Here is a 13,893-nt window from a genome sequence, read left to right on the forward strand (position 1 = left end):
GTTAAACGAATTTGCGGACACGAACGACTTCAGACATTCCTCTAGGGGGCAGGTACACTCGGCACGCAAAAGAAATTCGATCGCTGGCGCCAACGTTTATGCAAAAGCGTTAGGCATTATAGATTTAAATGGCGTCGGAGATCAAATTGACTGCATCATAAAACTGTGGATGGAATTGTAGTTTTTACGACTTATTAATGTTCCCAACCAAGCGAGCAAGGGGAGAGAGAGAGAGCGATGATGCGAAAGAAAAAGGCAACACACAACATTGTCTGCCGATGTGACATCTTCACCCACTTCCAAAAGATTCTCGAAGCTCCCCCATCGCCGTTACCTCCAGTTACCAGCCCGCGGGGCATGCTGCCACCCATGGCGTGGATATCCACACGCCCCGGGCAAGAGGTGTGAAGCGTGTGTCCGGCGTGTTATTCCACCGGGTCTCCATATATCATACTATCTGCCAGCTTAGCGTCTACCGGTAGCTTCTGTTTGGGGCGGAATCTGCTTGCCAATCCTTATACGCGACGGCGGCGCGTCTTTAGGCGGCGCGTCTTTAGCCGGCAGCTTTTGCGCTGCGGAACGAAGAAAGCGGAGCCAGAAATAACGAAATAAAAGTATAAAGACCCACGCCCCAACGCCGGGCAAATACAACACTGGAAGCTGGAAGCTGCTTACGGTCCAACCATTAGAGTGTATTACCGCATGCCACATACTCAATAATCCCCGTCAAATCTGGCGCATCCCGCATCCACAACAAGCGCGCCACATCCGCATCCAGAGAGCTGCGCACAAATCGATACCGGCGCCAATTCTGGCCAGCTAACGTTGCCTTCGTTAGCACGTTGACGGCACCATTAATTTGTCAAAAGCAGTGCCAATCCTGGCTACCGGCTGCTGCTGCTAGTTAATCGCCACACCGACATATGACACCGCACCACCACCGGCACGGTCCCGGAGCATGCAAATGCTGGAAGACGACGGGGAACGTTGATCACACACGTTCGATCGTTTGAATAATTTTGTGCCTTTATCGATTTGCTAATAACATATAAAATTTCTAACGATCCTCTTACTCTCTCGCTCTCTCTCTCTGTGTTTCCCCTTTGCGCATTTTTGTTCAAGGGGCTTATCCCACTGAGAGGTATCCATTTCCGTCTTGTTGCGAATATTGTCCCATCTTATTAGGTATCACGCAGGCGCCACCAGTTTAGTGCTCTGCATGATACATTTCCCTCCCCATCACCCGGGGGAGGGGGTGGGGGGGGGGGTGATGATGGACTAAGGAGATTCGATTTCCCTCGAAACGAATTACCATTGGCTCGATACGCCTGATTAAGGTTTGTCAATTTATACACCAAACAAATGGCTCTTTTTTTGGGGGAGTTTGCTCCAAAAATTACCCCATACTGTGGTCTCCCCAAAAACAAGGAAAATTAAAAAATACTACTTAATTTGCGCACGAGACAGTCGAATGTTTAACCATTTTTCACAGCAAAACCCAATAACGGCATGCAGACACTGCTATTATTCTCACTTGCATTGTATTCAAATCTATAATCTTTTATTCATCTTCTGTGGAACGCTAAAATCTGAAAAGAAAACTTGAAGAAAACCTTACAATCTAGGTACATTTACACCATCCTATTGACCATTTCTATTCGGCTGGGGTTGGGGTTTGTGAGTGAAGCTGCTTCTCCGCTGAGCTTTTCCGCTTTATCACCTAGCGTTCCTCACAAACGAGCTGGGCTTCCTGTGACGGACGCTTCTGCTTGATAGTCATATTGCTCTCTCTTTCACTCTATCTCTCTTTCTCATCGTACGACTCTCTCGCTGCATAATCTAGGCTTTATCTAATGCCAAGCTAAAAATAGATAATTACACTACCAAAATCTTTCCATCACATCACGCCTACACATACACCGCCATTTGGTGGTTTAGTGTCCCTGAATTATTGCTTTCCTGCAATTAGTTATGCTCCACCTTTCCTCACGAACACAGCATGGTCTACTGTGCTACCGTCTATGCGTATGCGTATGTGTGTGTTCCTACGCTCACTGCAATCGTTGAGCGCGCCACAGCCCCCCCCCCCTACGACCCCAGCTCCCATTTGATTATGTGCGGCTCGATGCACAGCCGCTGCTGCATGATCGATTGCATCACGTACTCGGTGGTGCAGATTTGGCAGACCGCGTGTTTGGCCTTCTGTATGAAGGGCTGTATGATGATGCGATCCTCCGGGCAGCTGACGATCACGTAGCTACCCGGCTTCTCCGCATTCGCCTCCCGTATCCGCTTGATCGTACGCGGGTTCTTCTCCACCACACCGCCGCCCAGCTCGATCATCTGCCGCACATCCTTGCAGGCCGGCTTCACCTGCGGCGTCACGAAGAAAACCTTGCCCTCGAACAGCTTGGTGCGGCCGGGCGTTTCCAGCACCTGGTGCAGGTCGCACTTGAACTGCTCGTTCAGCTCGCCCACGTCCAGCCGATAGTTGTCGAGCGGCAGAAACTGGCCCGCCACCGCACTGTCCGACACCCACTTGCTACTTACCAGATGGCGCACGGTCGCGAGCGCCAGGATCAGCTTCACCGTGCGGGCGACCCGCGTCATCACTAGGTGGGTCGCTTCGGTCGCGTTGTTCGTCACCTTGCCGCCGAGCGTTCTGCTTTATGCAGAAATGGCAGTCAACAATCAACATTAAGATCAATCCTGGTAGCAGGAATTTGCCCCGGGCGGGGTAAGATGTACTTACGTTACGGCGTGCGCTAGCCCCTCGCTGTTGTCGACCTGCGAAAACAGCACGTGCGGTATGGCATCGGGCGCCGGCTGCCGCTGGCACACGATCTCCGCCGGAATCGGCTCCATCGGGGGCAGGGTGCGGGGTTTCTTCGCTCCGCTAACCGGCGGCGGCAGCTCGCTCAGCGTGCGCTTCACACGTTCGTGCGATTCCTGCGTTAGATTTATTGGCGATTTCCAGGCGGCTGTTGCGGACGAGATGTTTGCAACAAGAGGTCAATCCCATTATCCTGCCCTCTTTTTCTACCCGCAACTACGTTTACTTACTCATCAAATGCATCACCAGGTTGTAGTCGACGCGGAAGTGGCAGCTGAGCGTAAACTGCTGATACTTCGGCGCGTCGCACTGCTGCATCGCGTTCAAATTCCCCAGCAGTATGTCGCTCAGCCAGACCGTGTTGACCGCCGGTATGTTCCACTCCTTCGCGAACTTGTACTTCTGGTTTTCGTTCTGCCGGCAGATCAGCACGGTGTTCGATTTGGAGAAGTAGGGCGTCATGCGCGCCCCCGACTCCTCGATCATCTGCTTGATGCGCAGCCGCTCCTCCCCCTCGAAGCCGGTGATCGACATGTTGTGCTTGGTGGCGGGCTTCTGATTGCCGAAGATGGCCGGCGTGGGCAGGTGCAGCGCCTGCCACGGGGGCAGCAGCTGGCGCTTCAGCACGATATCGTTCAGCCAGTAGGTGGTGATGCAGCGTTTCGCATCGCGGATGGCCTGCATCACCACGCCGTGCCGCTGCGTACGGCAGAGCACGTGCGTTACCTTCGGCCCGTAGTACGATTCGATCTCCCCGCCGTGCTTCTTGATGATCGTCTTCCACTCCTCTATCTCCGCCGCACTGTGCAGCTCGTCGTACTCGATGATGTGGAAGGTGCAGCCGAGCAGGAACAGCTCCGGGTGCAGCTTGAGATTGGGATTGTGGCCGTAGTACTGCGGCCGCGGCAAAGGGGTCGGCCGTCCGGGGCTGAACTGTGCCGGGCCGCCCTTCATTGCCGCTGCCGACTGCATCATCACACCGGGACCGCCGGGGGTGCCGGGCGGTATCGGGATGATGCCGGGACCGCCACCCGCCGTCTGCACCACCACAGGACCACCACCGGGCGGTCCTACTACCATGGGACCGGCCCCAACAGGCATCCCGCTGTTGGTGATGTTTCCGAGCGTGCGACGCACAACCTGCTGCTGATGCTGCTGTAACTGTTGCTGCTGGAGAGCTTGTTGCTGCTGCTGCTGTTGCTGTTGCTGCTGCTGCTGCTGCTGGGCTTGATGTTGCTGCTGCTGTTGCTGCTGCTGAAGCGCCAACAGCTCCTGCGGCGATCGTCCCATCGTCTGCTGCTGCAGTGCCGCATTATGCTGCGCCGTCATCAACCGCAACGTACCGGCCGCCGAAGGTTCCGCACTGCCACCGCTCTGTCCGCTGCTGCCGTCGACTAGCGCATTGGCCCCACCGGCCGGTACCGTACCTCCATTGCCCAACCGGCTGGACAGCATGTTGGCCAGGGCGGTTTTCGTTTTGCTTTGCATCTGCTGCTGCTGTTGTGCGGCCTGCAGCGAACCTACCGCCGTCCCGGTCGCATCGATCGACGCTTGCGAGGAGGGGGGATGCTGTGCTCCCGCCGCTTGCTGCGGTCCTACGAGCGTTTGCTGCTGCACTACCATCGTGCTGCCATCCGCTCCGACTACCACTTCCGGTGCGAAGCCACCCGCCGCCCGTGGCGACATCATTTGACCCTGCAGCGGCGACGATCCGGCTTGTTGGGCAGCTGCCGCCGCCGCAGCAGCTGCGGCCTGCTGTTGATTTTTCTGCACCTGTTCACGCTGCAGCTGCATCTGGAGCAGGCGGTGCTGCTGCAGGCGCTGCTGTTGCTGCTGTGCTGGGGTAGCGTTCGGGTCGATTGGATAGGACGTTCCCATGCCCGGTCCGGGACCGACGGTTTGCTGCGTGATTGGACTGAGCCCCGGTGCACCGGGCTGCCGGACCACGACTTGGCGAGCGTTTTGGAGCTGCTGTTGCTGTTGCTGTTGCTGCTGCTGCTGTATCTGCTGTTGCTGCTGGTGGTGCAACCAGCGGACCTGCTGCTGTTGGTTCAGACCGGGCGGCATGGGACTGCGGATAACGATCTGCTGCCTGGCGCCCGGATGTGCACCCGGATGGCCCGGCCGGCCCTGAAAGGCGGCCTGCTGACGCTGCATCAGCGTGTGCTTGGCCTGGAGCCGGTTAATATACTCCTGCTGTCCGGCGGGATCCAGCTTCATCAACTCCTCCCGGGACTGTGCATCGAGCTGAATCAGCTGCCGCTGCATTGGCGGCCTTAGTGTGGTACGAATAAACTGCTGCTGGCCGGGCGCTAGCCCTTGCGGGGACTGCACGATCGTTTGCTGTACAATGGTCGCACCGGAGGGAATCATACCACCTCCTTGTTGCTGCTGCTGTTGCTGTTGCTGTTGTTGCTGCTGGACCGGAGATTGCTGCATTTGTGTTTGGGGAGACTGTGTCTGGAACGATACACCAGTTTGTGCTTGTTGTTGCAGCGGGCTTTGCGGAGTCCATTGCGGCTGCGGTGTGCCTGGTGGTTGGGTCGGTGTCTGTGGTTGCTGCTGCTGCTGCTGCTGCATCATTTCGTTGGTACCAAGCCCTGTGGAAAGCATTTGCTGCTCGCCCGTACTTCCGACTACCATCATTTGCTGTTGCGTTGGTGGACCTCCTCCGTTCGACGCTATGATTTGCTGCTGCATAATCGGTTGCTGCATGCCGCCGGTCTGAAGCTGCTGCTGCTGCTGCTGTGGTTGCTGTTGCTGTATCATCTGTGGTGTACCGTTGGGTCCAATCGTTTGCTGTATGATTTGCTGCTGCTGAGGATGCTGCTGCTGCTGCTGCTGCTGTGACTGCTGTTGCTGTAGCTGGTTAGGGACAACCGTTTGTTGAATAATTTGCTGCTGATTTATGATCAATTGTTGCTGCTGGGGCTGCTGTGCCATGGCACCTTGTTGTACGATGGAGCTAGATGGCTGTTGCTGCACCACTATTGTTTGCGGTTGGCCACCCGCAGAAGTCTGAATGATGTGCTGCTGCATAGGTTGTTGCTGTCCTTGAAGCGACACCTGCTGCTGCTGTTGAGGTTGCTGGTTGGGGTTGCCTTGCATCATTTGTGGCCTTTGCTGCAGCATTACTGTTTGACCACCGGTTCCCCCATCCTGAGACGTGACAATGGTGCGTTGCTGAACCATTTGTTGTTGCTGCTGCTGCTGCTGAGGGTTGGAAGTCATCGGACCCGCACTGCTTACAATGATTTGTTGCTGCTGTTTTTGCTGCTGCTGTTGCTGAATCTGTTGCATGTACTGGAGCCGCTGCTGGGGATTCATTTGCTGCACCCCGGGACCGGATATGATTTGTTGCTGGTTGGTGGATTGGTTAATGATGACTATATTCTGGGCTCCAGCTTGCCCAGACCCAGGCGGCCCTTGAAACACCTGCTGCTGGACGATTCTTTGCACCACCTGTGGTTGTCCCGGTTTCATTTGCTGTGGTTGCATCTGTTGCAACTGTTGTTGCTGTTGTTGCTGTTGTTGCTGTTGTTGCTGTTGCTGCTGCTGCTGCATCGACTGCATTTGCACTTGCTGTTGTATAGGTTGCGCTTGTTGCTGATCTTGTGGTTGCTGCTCGAGAACCACCTGCTTCGTTACGGTCTGATAGTTCGCTCCCATGGGCTGATGAATGATGGTTTGCTGTATGAACTTCGGTTGCCCGCCCTGTGGTCCGGTTGGAGTTTGCGGACCATTATTACCCATCATTGCCATCTGTCCCTGTGCGGTGGACGGGGCAGAGGGAGCGCCTAGATTGCCCTGCTGGTACTGAATTTGTTGCTGCTGCTGCTGCTGTCCCTGCTGATTCATGCCCGTGCGCTGCACTTGTATTATTTGCTGCTGCAGTGGTTGTGACTGCGAAACTTGAATCGTTTGCTGTCCTTGCTGCAGTTGTTGCTGTTGCTGCTGCTGCTGGCCTGGCGGCTGCAGCTGAGTTTGATTGATCGTAATTTGTCGTACGATCTGCTTCTGTTGACCATCCGGCCCGGTCTGCGTAGTGGTGACGGTAGCCTGGCTGTACTGAGGCTGCTGCATCTGTGCCGCGCCACCTGCTTGCTGCTGCTGCAACTGCTGTTGTTGCTGCTGTTGCTGCTGATTGGGCCCACTTTTGTATAGGACTTGTATATTTTGCTTGCCTGCCGCCTGGGACTGCTGCTGGGGGGCTTGTTGGGAGTTATTTTGCATAGGGGTTTGTATTATTTGCTGAATTATCGTTCCACTCGGGGCCGATGTGGTTTGGAAGTTCATGTTCGCTTGATGCAGCGTCTGCGGGGTTGAGGCGTTTTGTTGCGGTTGCTGTAACGATTGCTGCAAAATGTTACTATTTGTTGTGCTCATAGTAACTTGTTGCTGCTGTTGCTGTTGTTGTTGCTGCTGCTGTTGTAACTGCTGTTGCTGTTGCTGCTGCTGTTGCTGCTGTTGCTGTAGCTGCTGTTGTTGTTGCTGCTGTTGCTGCTGTTGCTGTAGCTGTTGCTGCTGTTGTTGCTGCTGCTGCTGTTGTTGCTGCTGCTGCTGTTGCTGCTGCTGCTGCTGCTGATGTTGCTGCTGTTGCAGAGCTTTTTGCAACTGTTGCTGTTGCTGCACATTCGGACTTTGGGGTACAGGTCCACGAAGTCTTTGTGATTGTTGCTGCTGGATTTGCTGCTGCTGCTGCTGTGGGCCTTGTGCCCTGACAAAGCGCGGATTTCCCGACTGCAGATGGCTCACGTTTGCACCGCTTGCCGTTTGTTTTGTCACAGGCGACCCTTGTTTCGGACCAGGCTTGGGATCGTCCTTTTTACCGTTCGTTGGCACTTCCGTTTTCGCCAGCCCTTCCTCAAAATCGAACCCTAAAATGTTATTCAGCGGTTGTTTTTCCGGTGTCGCTTTCGGACCCGCCATCGGTCCAGCCTGCTTGAAGTACACCTGCTCGCGCAACAGCCTCGGATGGTACACGGCCGGCGGTTTGAGGCTGCTGGTTTTCAAACAGTCCGACACCCAGTCGGGCGTCACTATCTGCACGCTCGTACCGCACGCAAGGGCTTTCGTGTAGGCTGGACCTCGCGCACTACCACACACCAGATGCGTGGTGGTACGGTCCAGCCGGCTATTGAACGTGCCGCCATGGAACGTGAGCACCGCGTACAGCTTGCGCAGATCGCGCAGATCCACCTGCGTCACGGCAAACCGAAGGCCACAAAATATGCCCGACTTGAGCGGAAAGTACGCCTTGGTCGAGGCTAAACGGCCGAGCCGTACCGAGGCCACCACCCACGCCTCGGTTACCGTCGGTATGTCGTACAGTTCGCCCGCCTCCGTAATCTCGTTTTCATCATAGTTGTCTCCGCACACGAGCAGTGTGCTGAAGTCCATGAACTTGCTCATTGTCACACCGCCATCTTCGAGCAGTTTCGTTATCTGAAAAGAAGGATAGCAGCATTATCCTCAGGAGGAAAGCCAATTCACGCATCGTAATACTCACCTTCGGGTCAAGTGTTCCTGTAATATAACATTTTACACTTTTAAACAGATCATCCTTAATCTGGAGACTCTCCAAATTGACCCCGGCAGTCGCTGGGTCGGAATTCATTTTTTCCACACAAAACGGCTGTCGACCTTTCGCTATTCACAAAGCTGCACTGGGACTAAAGGATCCAGCAGGAGAATGCTGCGGTCAGTTGTTTTCATGCAAGGCGCGCAAACACCAACCGATTTTGGCGAATTTTCATTCCGATTTTCCTCCGACCACGACACGCTACACCGCCAAGTTTTGTTTGTGTATGTTGTGTGGCAGCTACAGTGTTGGTAAAGAGGGAGGGAAATACATCCCACCTACCCCCTCAATCCTTCCGGATCCGAACCATCACACAGGGCATGCAAAACAACACGGCAAAACACACCCGCGAACGGCAAATGCAGCCTAATTTCTATCCATCGTTGTGCAGGGACGATCGTTTGTGGTTTCTATTGTGATCTGGTTGGGAGCAGAGGAACTTTTCCGGTACAGATTTACAATGGAGCAAACACCGAAACTCATCACTCTGCGACGCGCTTGTTCTTTTTCTTTTTGGCTTTGAAAATTTCGTGACATTTGACAGCGCAGATTTTGACATTCCGCACTAAATGGGCAAGAGAAAGATAGTGAAGCTGTGATAGGAGCGTAAAATAATTATTTTTTATTCGATTTCACTGCTTATTGCTACTAATTATCAATTTTGACACGGTCTCAAATATTTAAAGTGAGATTAATTGCCTTTCTCAAAGCTGAAAATGGAACAGTAATAAATTTCGTAATATTATTGTACATACCTTGTGCACGATTGTAAACAAACGTGATGGAAATCCATTTGTAAATTTACGTAACTTCACACGGTGCTGTCAAAATTCTCTCGAAAGCAGAAACGAGCCGAAAAAAGTTTTGCAATCGTTTGCAAATAGTGCAACTCCCGGACAAGAATCGCGGAATACGACGGAAGCAACCATGTCGGCCGTAAAAATCTTCTCGCTGGCCAAACAGGGTAAGTGCGGGCGGGTGTCCTCCCATCACCGAGCTCGGATAATATTGTTTGCCTTGGCTTCGTGCCTTGACTTCATACTGTGGTTGTGCTTTTAGGCAGCCGACTGATCCGTCCGGCTTCGTTTTCGACCGCCGCCGCGCGGTGCTACAGCTCGCAGGCCAAGCCCGCTGCAATTAAACCGGAAGAGTACTACTACGTGAACAACAAGGAGCAAAGCATGGACATGAACGACATTACCGACCGTGCGGCCCAGACGATCTTCTGGACGGAGCTGTTCCGCGGTGCCGCCGTCACCCTGGCGCACATCTTCAAGGAGCCGGCCACCATCAATTACCCGTTCGAGAAGGGACCGCTCAGCCCGCGGTTCCGTGGCGAGCATGCGCTGCGCCGCTACCCGAGCGGCGAGGAGCGCTGCATTGCGTGCAAGCTGTGCGAGGCCATCTGTCCGGCGCAGGCCATCACGATCGAGGCGGAGGAGCGTGCGGACGGGAGCCGGCGCACGACGCGCTACGACATCGATATGACCAAGTGCATATACTGTGGCTTCTGCCAGGAGGCTTGCCCGGTCGATGCCATCGTCGAGGGGCCGAACTTTGAGTTCTCGACCGAAACCCACGAGGAGCTGCTGTACAACAAGGAGAAGCTGCTGAGCAACGGCGACAAGTGGGAGTCGGAAATTGCGACCAACATCAACGCCGACTACCTGTACCGTTAAAAGCGAAGCAGAGGAGTGATGTTTGGGCAGCCCAGCACGTCCCGTGTGGATAGCAACTATGTATAATAACAGATAATTAACACTGAAGAATAAAGCCTCCCAGCCCGTAATAAGCGTAGTGCGCAGAAAGCCTCATTCGGAAGACGCGTGCGTGTAGAGAACTTACGCGAAATTTATTCTATGTAAAAAACGGAAAAGCAGTTGGGACACGAATGCATAAACATAATTAAAAGGGACCTCTCCCCGGGCTCACTGGCCCGGTCCCGAGAGCGACTTGTCCATGAACTTCTTCTTGGCGAAGCAGAGCCACCACTTGTTCGGCTTTCCGTCCTCGCCGGAAAAGACGCGCTCGCACACGCGAATGCCAACCTCCTGGCGCAGCTGCTGCAAATACTGTCGCATCAGTTCCGCCTCGGCCGGTGAGTTTGGCCGGGCGTACACGGCGTTCAGCGGGAAGCCCGCCTCGCCCGGAATGTCGAAGCGCGAAATGGCCAGCGTGTACATTTCCTGCAGGCCCTGGTTTTTGTTCGCACAGCGCTGCAGCTTCTTCAGACACTCCGTCACGTAGAGCGTGATGTAGATCAGCACCCGGTCCACCTCCGACTTGATCTCGTACGTGCGGAAGAACACGTTCGCCTTGAAGTAGTACAGCGTTTCGTCGATGATGTCCTGCTCGAGGCTGGCATTGACTGGAGCGGGCCCGCGGGCCTGCGTCCGGATCGGCAGAATGGCCATATTGCCCACGGACTGCGAGTAATCCTTTATCTGTGAATGGTAGGCCTGCAAACGGAGGGAGGGTCAAATCATGAATCTCTTCGCCCAACACTACTGTTATCTTTTGGATGTTTTGCCCTATCAACGACACACCCCGACTCGGGTTTGGGGCGGTTGTGATGACTAATGCCTTCGGGACAAAAGGGCTAACAGGTCCAGGACAACCCTGGCCGGAGTTTAATACTGCCCAAAAGGTTCTCCAACTTACCGGCATTGTAGCAGTAGAGTTTATTGACCGTAGGGTAGCTTTACTTAATTATTATTGACTAAAAACTGCACACAATGCAGCTCTATTGGGAAGTTGGTTTCGTTTTTCTTCAATTGTTTTGACAATCCGCCACATCTCCTCCTCCCCTGCAATGATCCAGGTTCGGGCAAATACAGTTTTTTGACGTTTTGTCAGTTGACAGTTGCGCACAACGACAGGCCGTGTTGCCAGCAGACTGTGCAAAGGCAAGCAATAATAATTCAGTAGGAAAATTACAATCGATATTAGTTTGTTGTGAAAACATAATTTTCGCATCAAAAGTGAAGAGTTATTTCAGCTAGTATCAATTAAAAGGTCGATCAATTGCAGATAAAAATATCTCTAAAGCAGCTACAGGCACCAAACCCCACCCTCCCGAGGCATTCATTGTCGAAGTAAGCAGCTCGATGGCTATTTACTGTAGTTTACAAAACAGTTCTGCCCGTTCTAAGCCCACAAGCGACACGTTATGCTACCCCGTCAGCGGTATTATGCAATCCGCACGCAATTTGCAACTCCGTTTTCTTACCCAACCGAACAGCTGCATTGCATGGGGCTGTACGCCCTTACGACCCCAAACAGCCGATGCCGGAACCGTTCTAGGGATGACGCGCAGCCCCCTAGCAGCATGATGATGCATGCAATCGGGTCCAAAGCGCATCGCGAAATGGCGCGAGGCGTACCGATGCTGAAGGTCAATAGCAACGCATCGCACCACGTCACACGTGCACGTGTACGCATTACTTATGCAGCGCTGCCGCGGCGCGCTGGGCGGCGGGACGCATCACCCGTTAGGACACGACCTAACAATTACACCCATTTGTTTGTGTGTGAGTGTGTCAAGATGTGTCAAGGGAGGGGGACGCATGACTCAGTTTGGGTGCGAGCATGAGCCCCTTGCCGGGTTTGCACAGAACGGAATTTAATGGGGATGAATGGCGTGATGTGTTGCGCTCTCCGTTGTCCGTCGGCTGCGTGCGCGTTCTCTTGGCAATGCGTCGCCGGCAGCAGCTTCCTTCGCTCGCGCGCGTTTCTCATTCGCGAACAACAAACAACAACCGATTTCGACGTCTACCAGTGGCTGTCCCGCTTGCGCACGGTGCACCGTTGGTAACCGGCATATTTTCTCATTCTTTCTAGCCCGGCAGTGTGTGTGCAAAAACACTATAACAACACATCAACATAGCCGTATGCTGCGGCTTTTTGGTATGACTTGGCGTTCCAAATGGCGCTGTGGTTGGCGCGCTTGGTGTTTGCAAAATCTAACGACTGATATGCAAAATAAACACATGAAATGCCTCACAGAATCGTTCAATAATGTCGTCGCGATCGCAGCGGCTCGTATTGCGCATAAACGGCTCGGGGCACAATTCCGATGACGCCGATTAGGGCTGGGCTGAGGATTGTGTTTAGAAATGGAAAGGCAGCAACGTAAACAATGCTAGAAAAAAACGTAGAATAATGATCCCTGACCGTGAAACAATTCCGTTTTACACGTGATCCGCGTCCTTATGCGCTAGAAGGAAAACGTGCTAACCGATGACGTCCACCCGGTTTGACTTTCAGCTCGGCAATAGGTCCAGTTCCATCCCATGCCCCGGATTCCGGGGTCTCAAATGCACATTACCGCCTATCATGAAATTCTTTCACCTGCCGGACGCGTGATTCCCATCTGTTGTGCCATACACACACGGCCAATAAATCATAGCCACCGGGGCCAAGGGAGGGGGGGGGGGCTGGGAGACGGTGAGGTGCGCCAAAGATAAAGCACACCTGTGATGGGCAATCGCGTAATAAGCCACTCTGATTGCAGATAGCATGAAACAGTCGAAAACAAACCAAACCTTTATCAGCCCAACCTTTCATTAGCTTCCCCACGCGCATGCAACGCAATTCTTCTCCTTCCCCAATTTTGGGCAATTTTTGGCGTTTTTTTGTAATGAGCGTGAGAACCAGTTTTCGGTTAAGCTACAGATTAAGAAGGCTAAAGCTTGGGCTATCGCAGTCCAAAAAAAGCTTCGACCTCGGCCTCGACGCAATTTGCGGCTATTTCCTTATCACCAACTATCGAAGCGCTCTAGGAACCGCGTTGACGCAAAGCCGATGATGTGTCAAGCCGGTTTTGTAAAAAGAATGTGAAGAAAGAAATTTGCACAAATAGATTTACCAGATTATAGGCTCATTCGTCGCTATCGGAAGCGGGTTCAGGGTTTTAATCTGGTCGGTAACTTCACCGCCAAGACGATAGGAGGGAGTATAGGGGTGATGGCTCATTCTGAAGCGATGTTGTTTTTCGCGGCTGCAACGTGCGGAAAACTTGAATTGAGGACAGCAGCAAGACAATGCCAAAAGCCACTTTAGAGATACCTACTTACGGCGGAAGAGTGGCCGATAATCCCGCGTACTACAACCACCAATCGGACCAACGACCGTGTCAAAGTCCATCGATCTGGAAAATAAAACAATTTCAAGTTACAAAAAGAAAAGATAGCACCCACCCACTCAACATACTGCACCCAAATCGTTTCAAGTTCTTTCTCTAGTGCATGCAACGGCCAAAAGCCCCTGCTCGTCCGCAATTTAGTTTTCGTTGTTTTTTTTTATCGTCGAGCGCACCACAAAACGATACCAATACACTCTCCCACCAATTGTGTACGAGAGCGGCGCGCACTGTGTGCGTGTGTGTGTGCGAGATCAAGGCAACCACACACAGCACAGCAGAATATCGTACGATTTCGCACATTTTCCCCTCGCGCGGTTCGCTCGGACTGGCCCGGCA

At 53.3% G+C, this 13,893-nt stretch overlaps 4 protein-coding genes across 6 annotated transcripts; 1 reads left to right on the top strand and 3 right to left on the bottom strand.

The window, feature by feature from the left end:
* Positions 1-1,293: 1,293 nt before the first annotated feature.
* Positions 1,294-8,948, bottom strand: LOC121588211 (PAX-interacting protein 1). 2 transcript variants are annotated; one of them, XM_041905912.1, is made up of 4 exons: positions 8,343-8,948; positions 3,064-8,278; positions 2,753-2,981; positions 1,294-2,662 (listed from the first exon to the last, which is right to left on the bottom strand). In XM_041905912.1, the coding sequence occupies exons 1-4, from the start codon at positions 8,448-8,450 to the stop codon at positions 2,089-2,091; spliced, it is 6,126 nt and encodes a 2,041-aa protein (XP_041761846.1). In that variant the 5' UTR covers positions 8,451-8,948; the 3' UTR covers positions 1,294-2,088. The 2 variants fall into 2 exon arrangements, with proteins under 2 accessions (XP_041761846.1, XP_041761844.1); XM_041905910.1 differs by having other exon boundaries at positions 1,294-2,665.
* A 258-nt stretch (positions 8,949-9,206) lies between these two features.
* Positions 9,207-10,203, top strand: LOC121588228 (NADH-ubiquinone oxidoreductase subunit 8). Its single transcript, XM_041905947.1, has 2 exons — positions 9,207-9,378; positions 9,474-10,203. Exons 1-2 carry the CDS (start codon positions 9,342-9,344, stop codon positions 10,091-10,093), a joined length of 657 nt encoding a protein of 218 aa, XP_041761881.1. The 5' UTR covers positions 9,207-9,341; the 3' UTR covers positions 10,094-10,203.
* Positions 10,204-10,228: 25 nt separating this feature from the next.
* On the bottom strand, positions 10,229-11,209 carry LOC121588230 (actin-related protein 2/3 complex subunit 3). Its single transcript, XM_041905949.1, has 2 exons — positions 11,076-11,209; positions 10,229-10,873 (listed from the first exon to the last, which is right to left on the bottom strand). The coding sequence occupies exons 1-2, from the start codon at positions 11,079-11,081 to the stop codon at positions 10,343-10,345; spliced, it is 537 nt and encodes a 178-aa protein (XP_041761883.1). The 5' UTR covers positions 11,082-11,209; the 3' UTR covers positions 10,229-10,342.
* On the bottom strand, positions 11,127-13,780 carry LOC121588231. 2 transcript variants are annotated; one of them, XM_041905951.1, is made up of 4 exons: positions 13,626-13,780; positions 13,486-13,563; positions 13,282-13,413; positions 11,141-11,221 (listed from the first exon to the last, which is right to left on the bottom strand). In XM_041905951.1, exons 2-4 carry the CDS (start codon positions 13,557-13,559, stop codon positions 11,185-11,187), a joined length of 243 nt encoding a protein of 80 aa, XP_041761885.1. In that variant the 5' UTR covers positions 13,560-13,563; positions 13,626-13,780; the 3' UTR covers positions 11,141-11,184. The 2 variants fall into 2 exon arrangements, with proteins under 2 accessions (XP_041761884.1, XP_041761885.1); XM_041905950.1 differs by having other exon boundaries at positions 11,127-11,310; positions 13,486-13,630.
* Positions 13,781-13,893: the final 113 nt, after the last annotated feature.

Source organism: Anopheles merus, chromosome 2R (genome assembly GCF_017562075.2).
Source record: "Anopheles merus strain MAF chromosome 2R, AmerM5.1, whole genome shotgun sequence".
Classification (NCBI taxonomy): Eukaryota; Metazoa; Arthropoda; class Insecta; order Diptera; family Culicidae; genus Anopheles; species Anopheles merus.

Bases quoted from the DNA above. Each gene is read 5' to 3' on its own strand.
- LOC121588211 (XM_041905910.1), bottom strand. From the start codon at position 8,450: ATGAATTCCGACCCAGCGACTGCCGGGGTCAATTTGGAGAGTCTCCAG. The intron at 8,279-8,342 runs GTGAGTATTACG...CCTTCTTTTCAG, and splicing joins CAGGAACACTTGACCCGAAG to ATAACGAAACTGCTCGAAGA. The intron at 2,666-2,752 runs GTAAGTACATCT...TTCTGCATAAAG, and splicing joins GGGCTAGCGCACGCCGTAAC to CAGAACGCTCGGCGGCAAGG.
- LOC121588228 (XM_041905947.1), top strand. From the start codon at position 9,342: ATGTCGGCCGTAAAAATCTTCTCGCTGGCCAAACAGG. The intron at 9,379-9,473 runs GTAAGTGCGGGC...TTGTGCTTTTAG, and splicing joins CTTCTCGCTGGCCAAACAGG to GCAGCCGACTGATCCGTCCG.
- LOC121588231 (XM_041905950.1), bottom strand. From the start codon at position 13,559: ATGGACTTTGACACGGTCGTTGGTCCGATTGGTGGTTGTAGTACGCGG. The intron at 13,414-13,485 runs GTAGGTATCTCT...CGCACGTTGCAG, and splicing joins CGGCCACTCTTCCGCCGTAA to CCGCGAAAAACAACATCGCT. The intron at 11,311-13,281 runs GTAAATCTATTT...GCCTTTGCACAG, and splicing joins ACGAATGAGCCTATAATCTG to TCTGCTGGCAACACGGCCTG.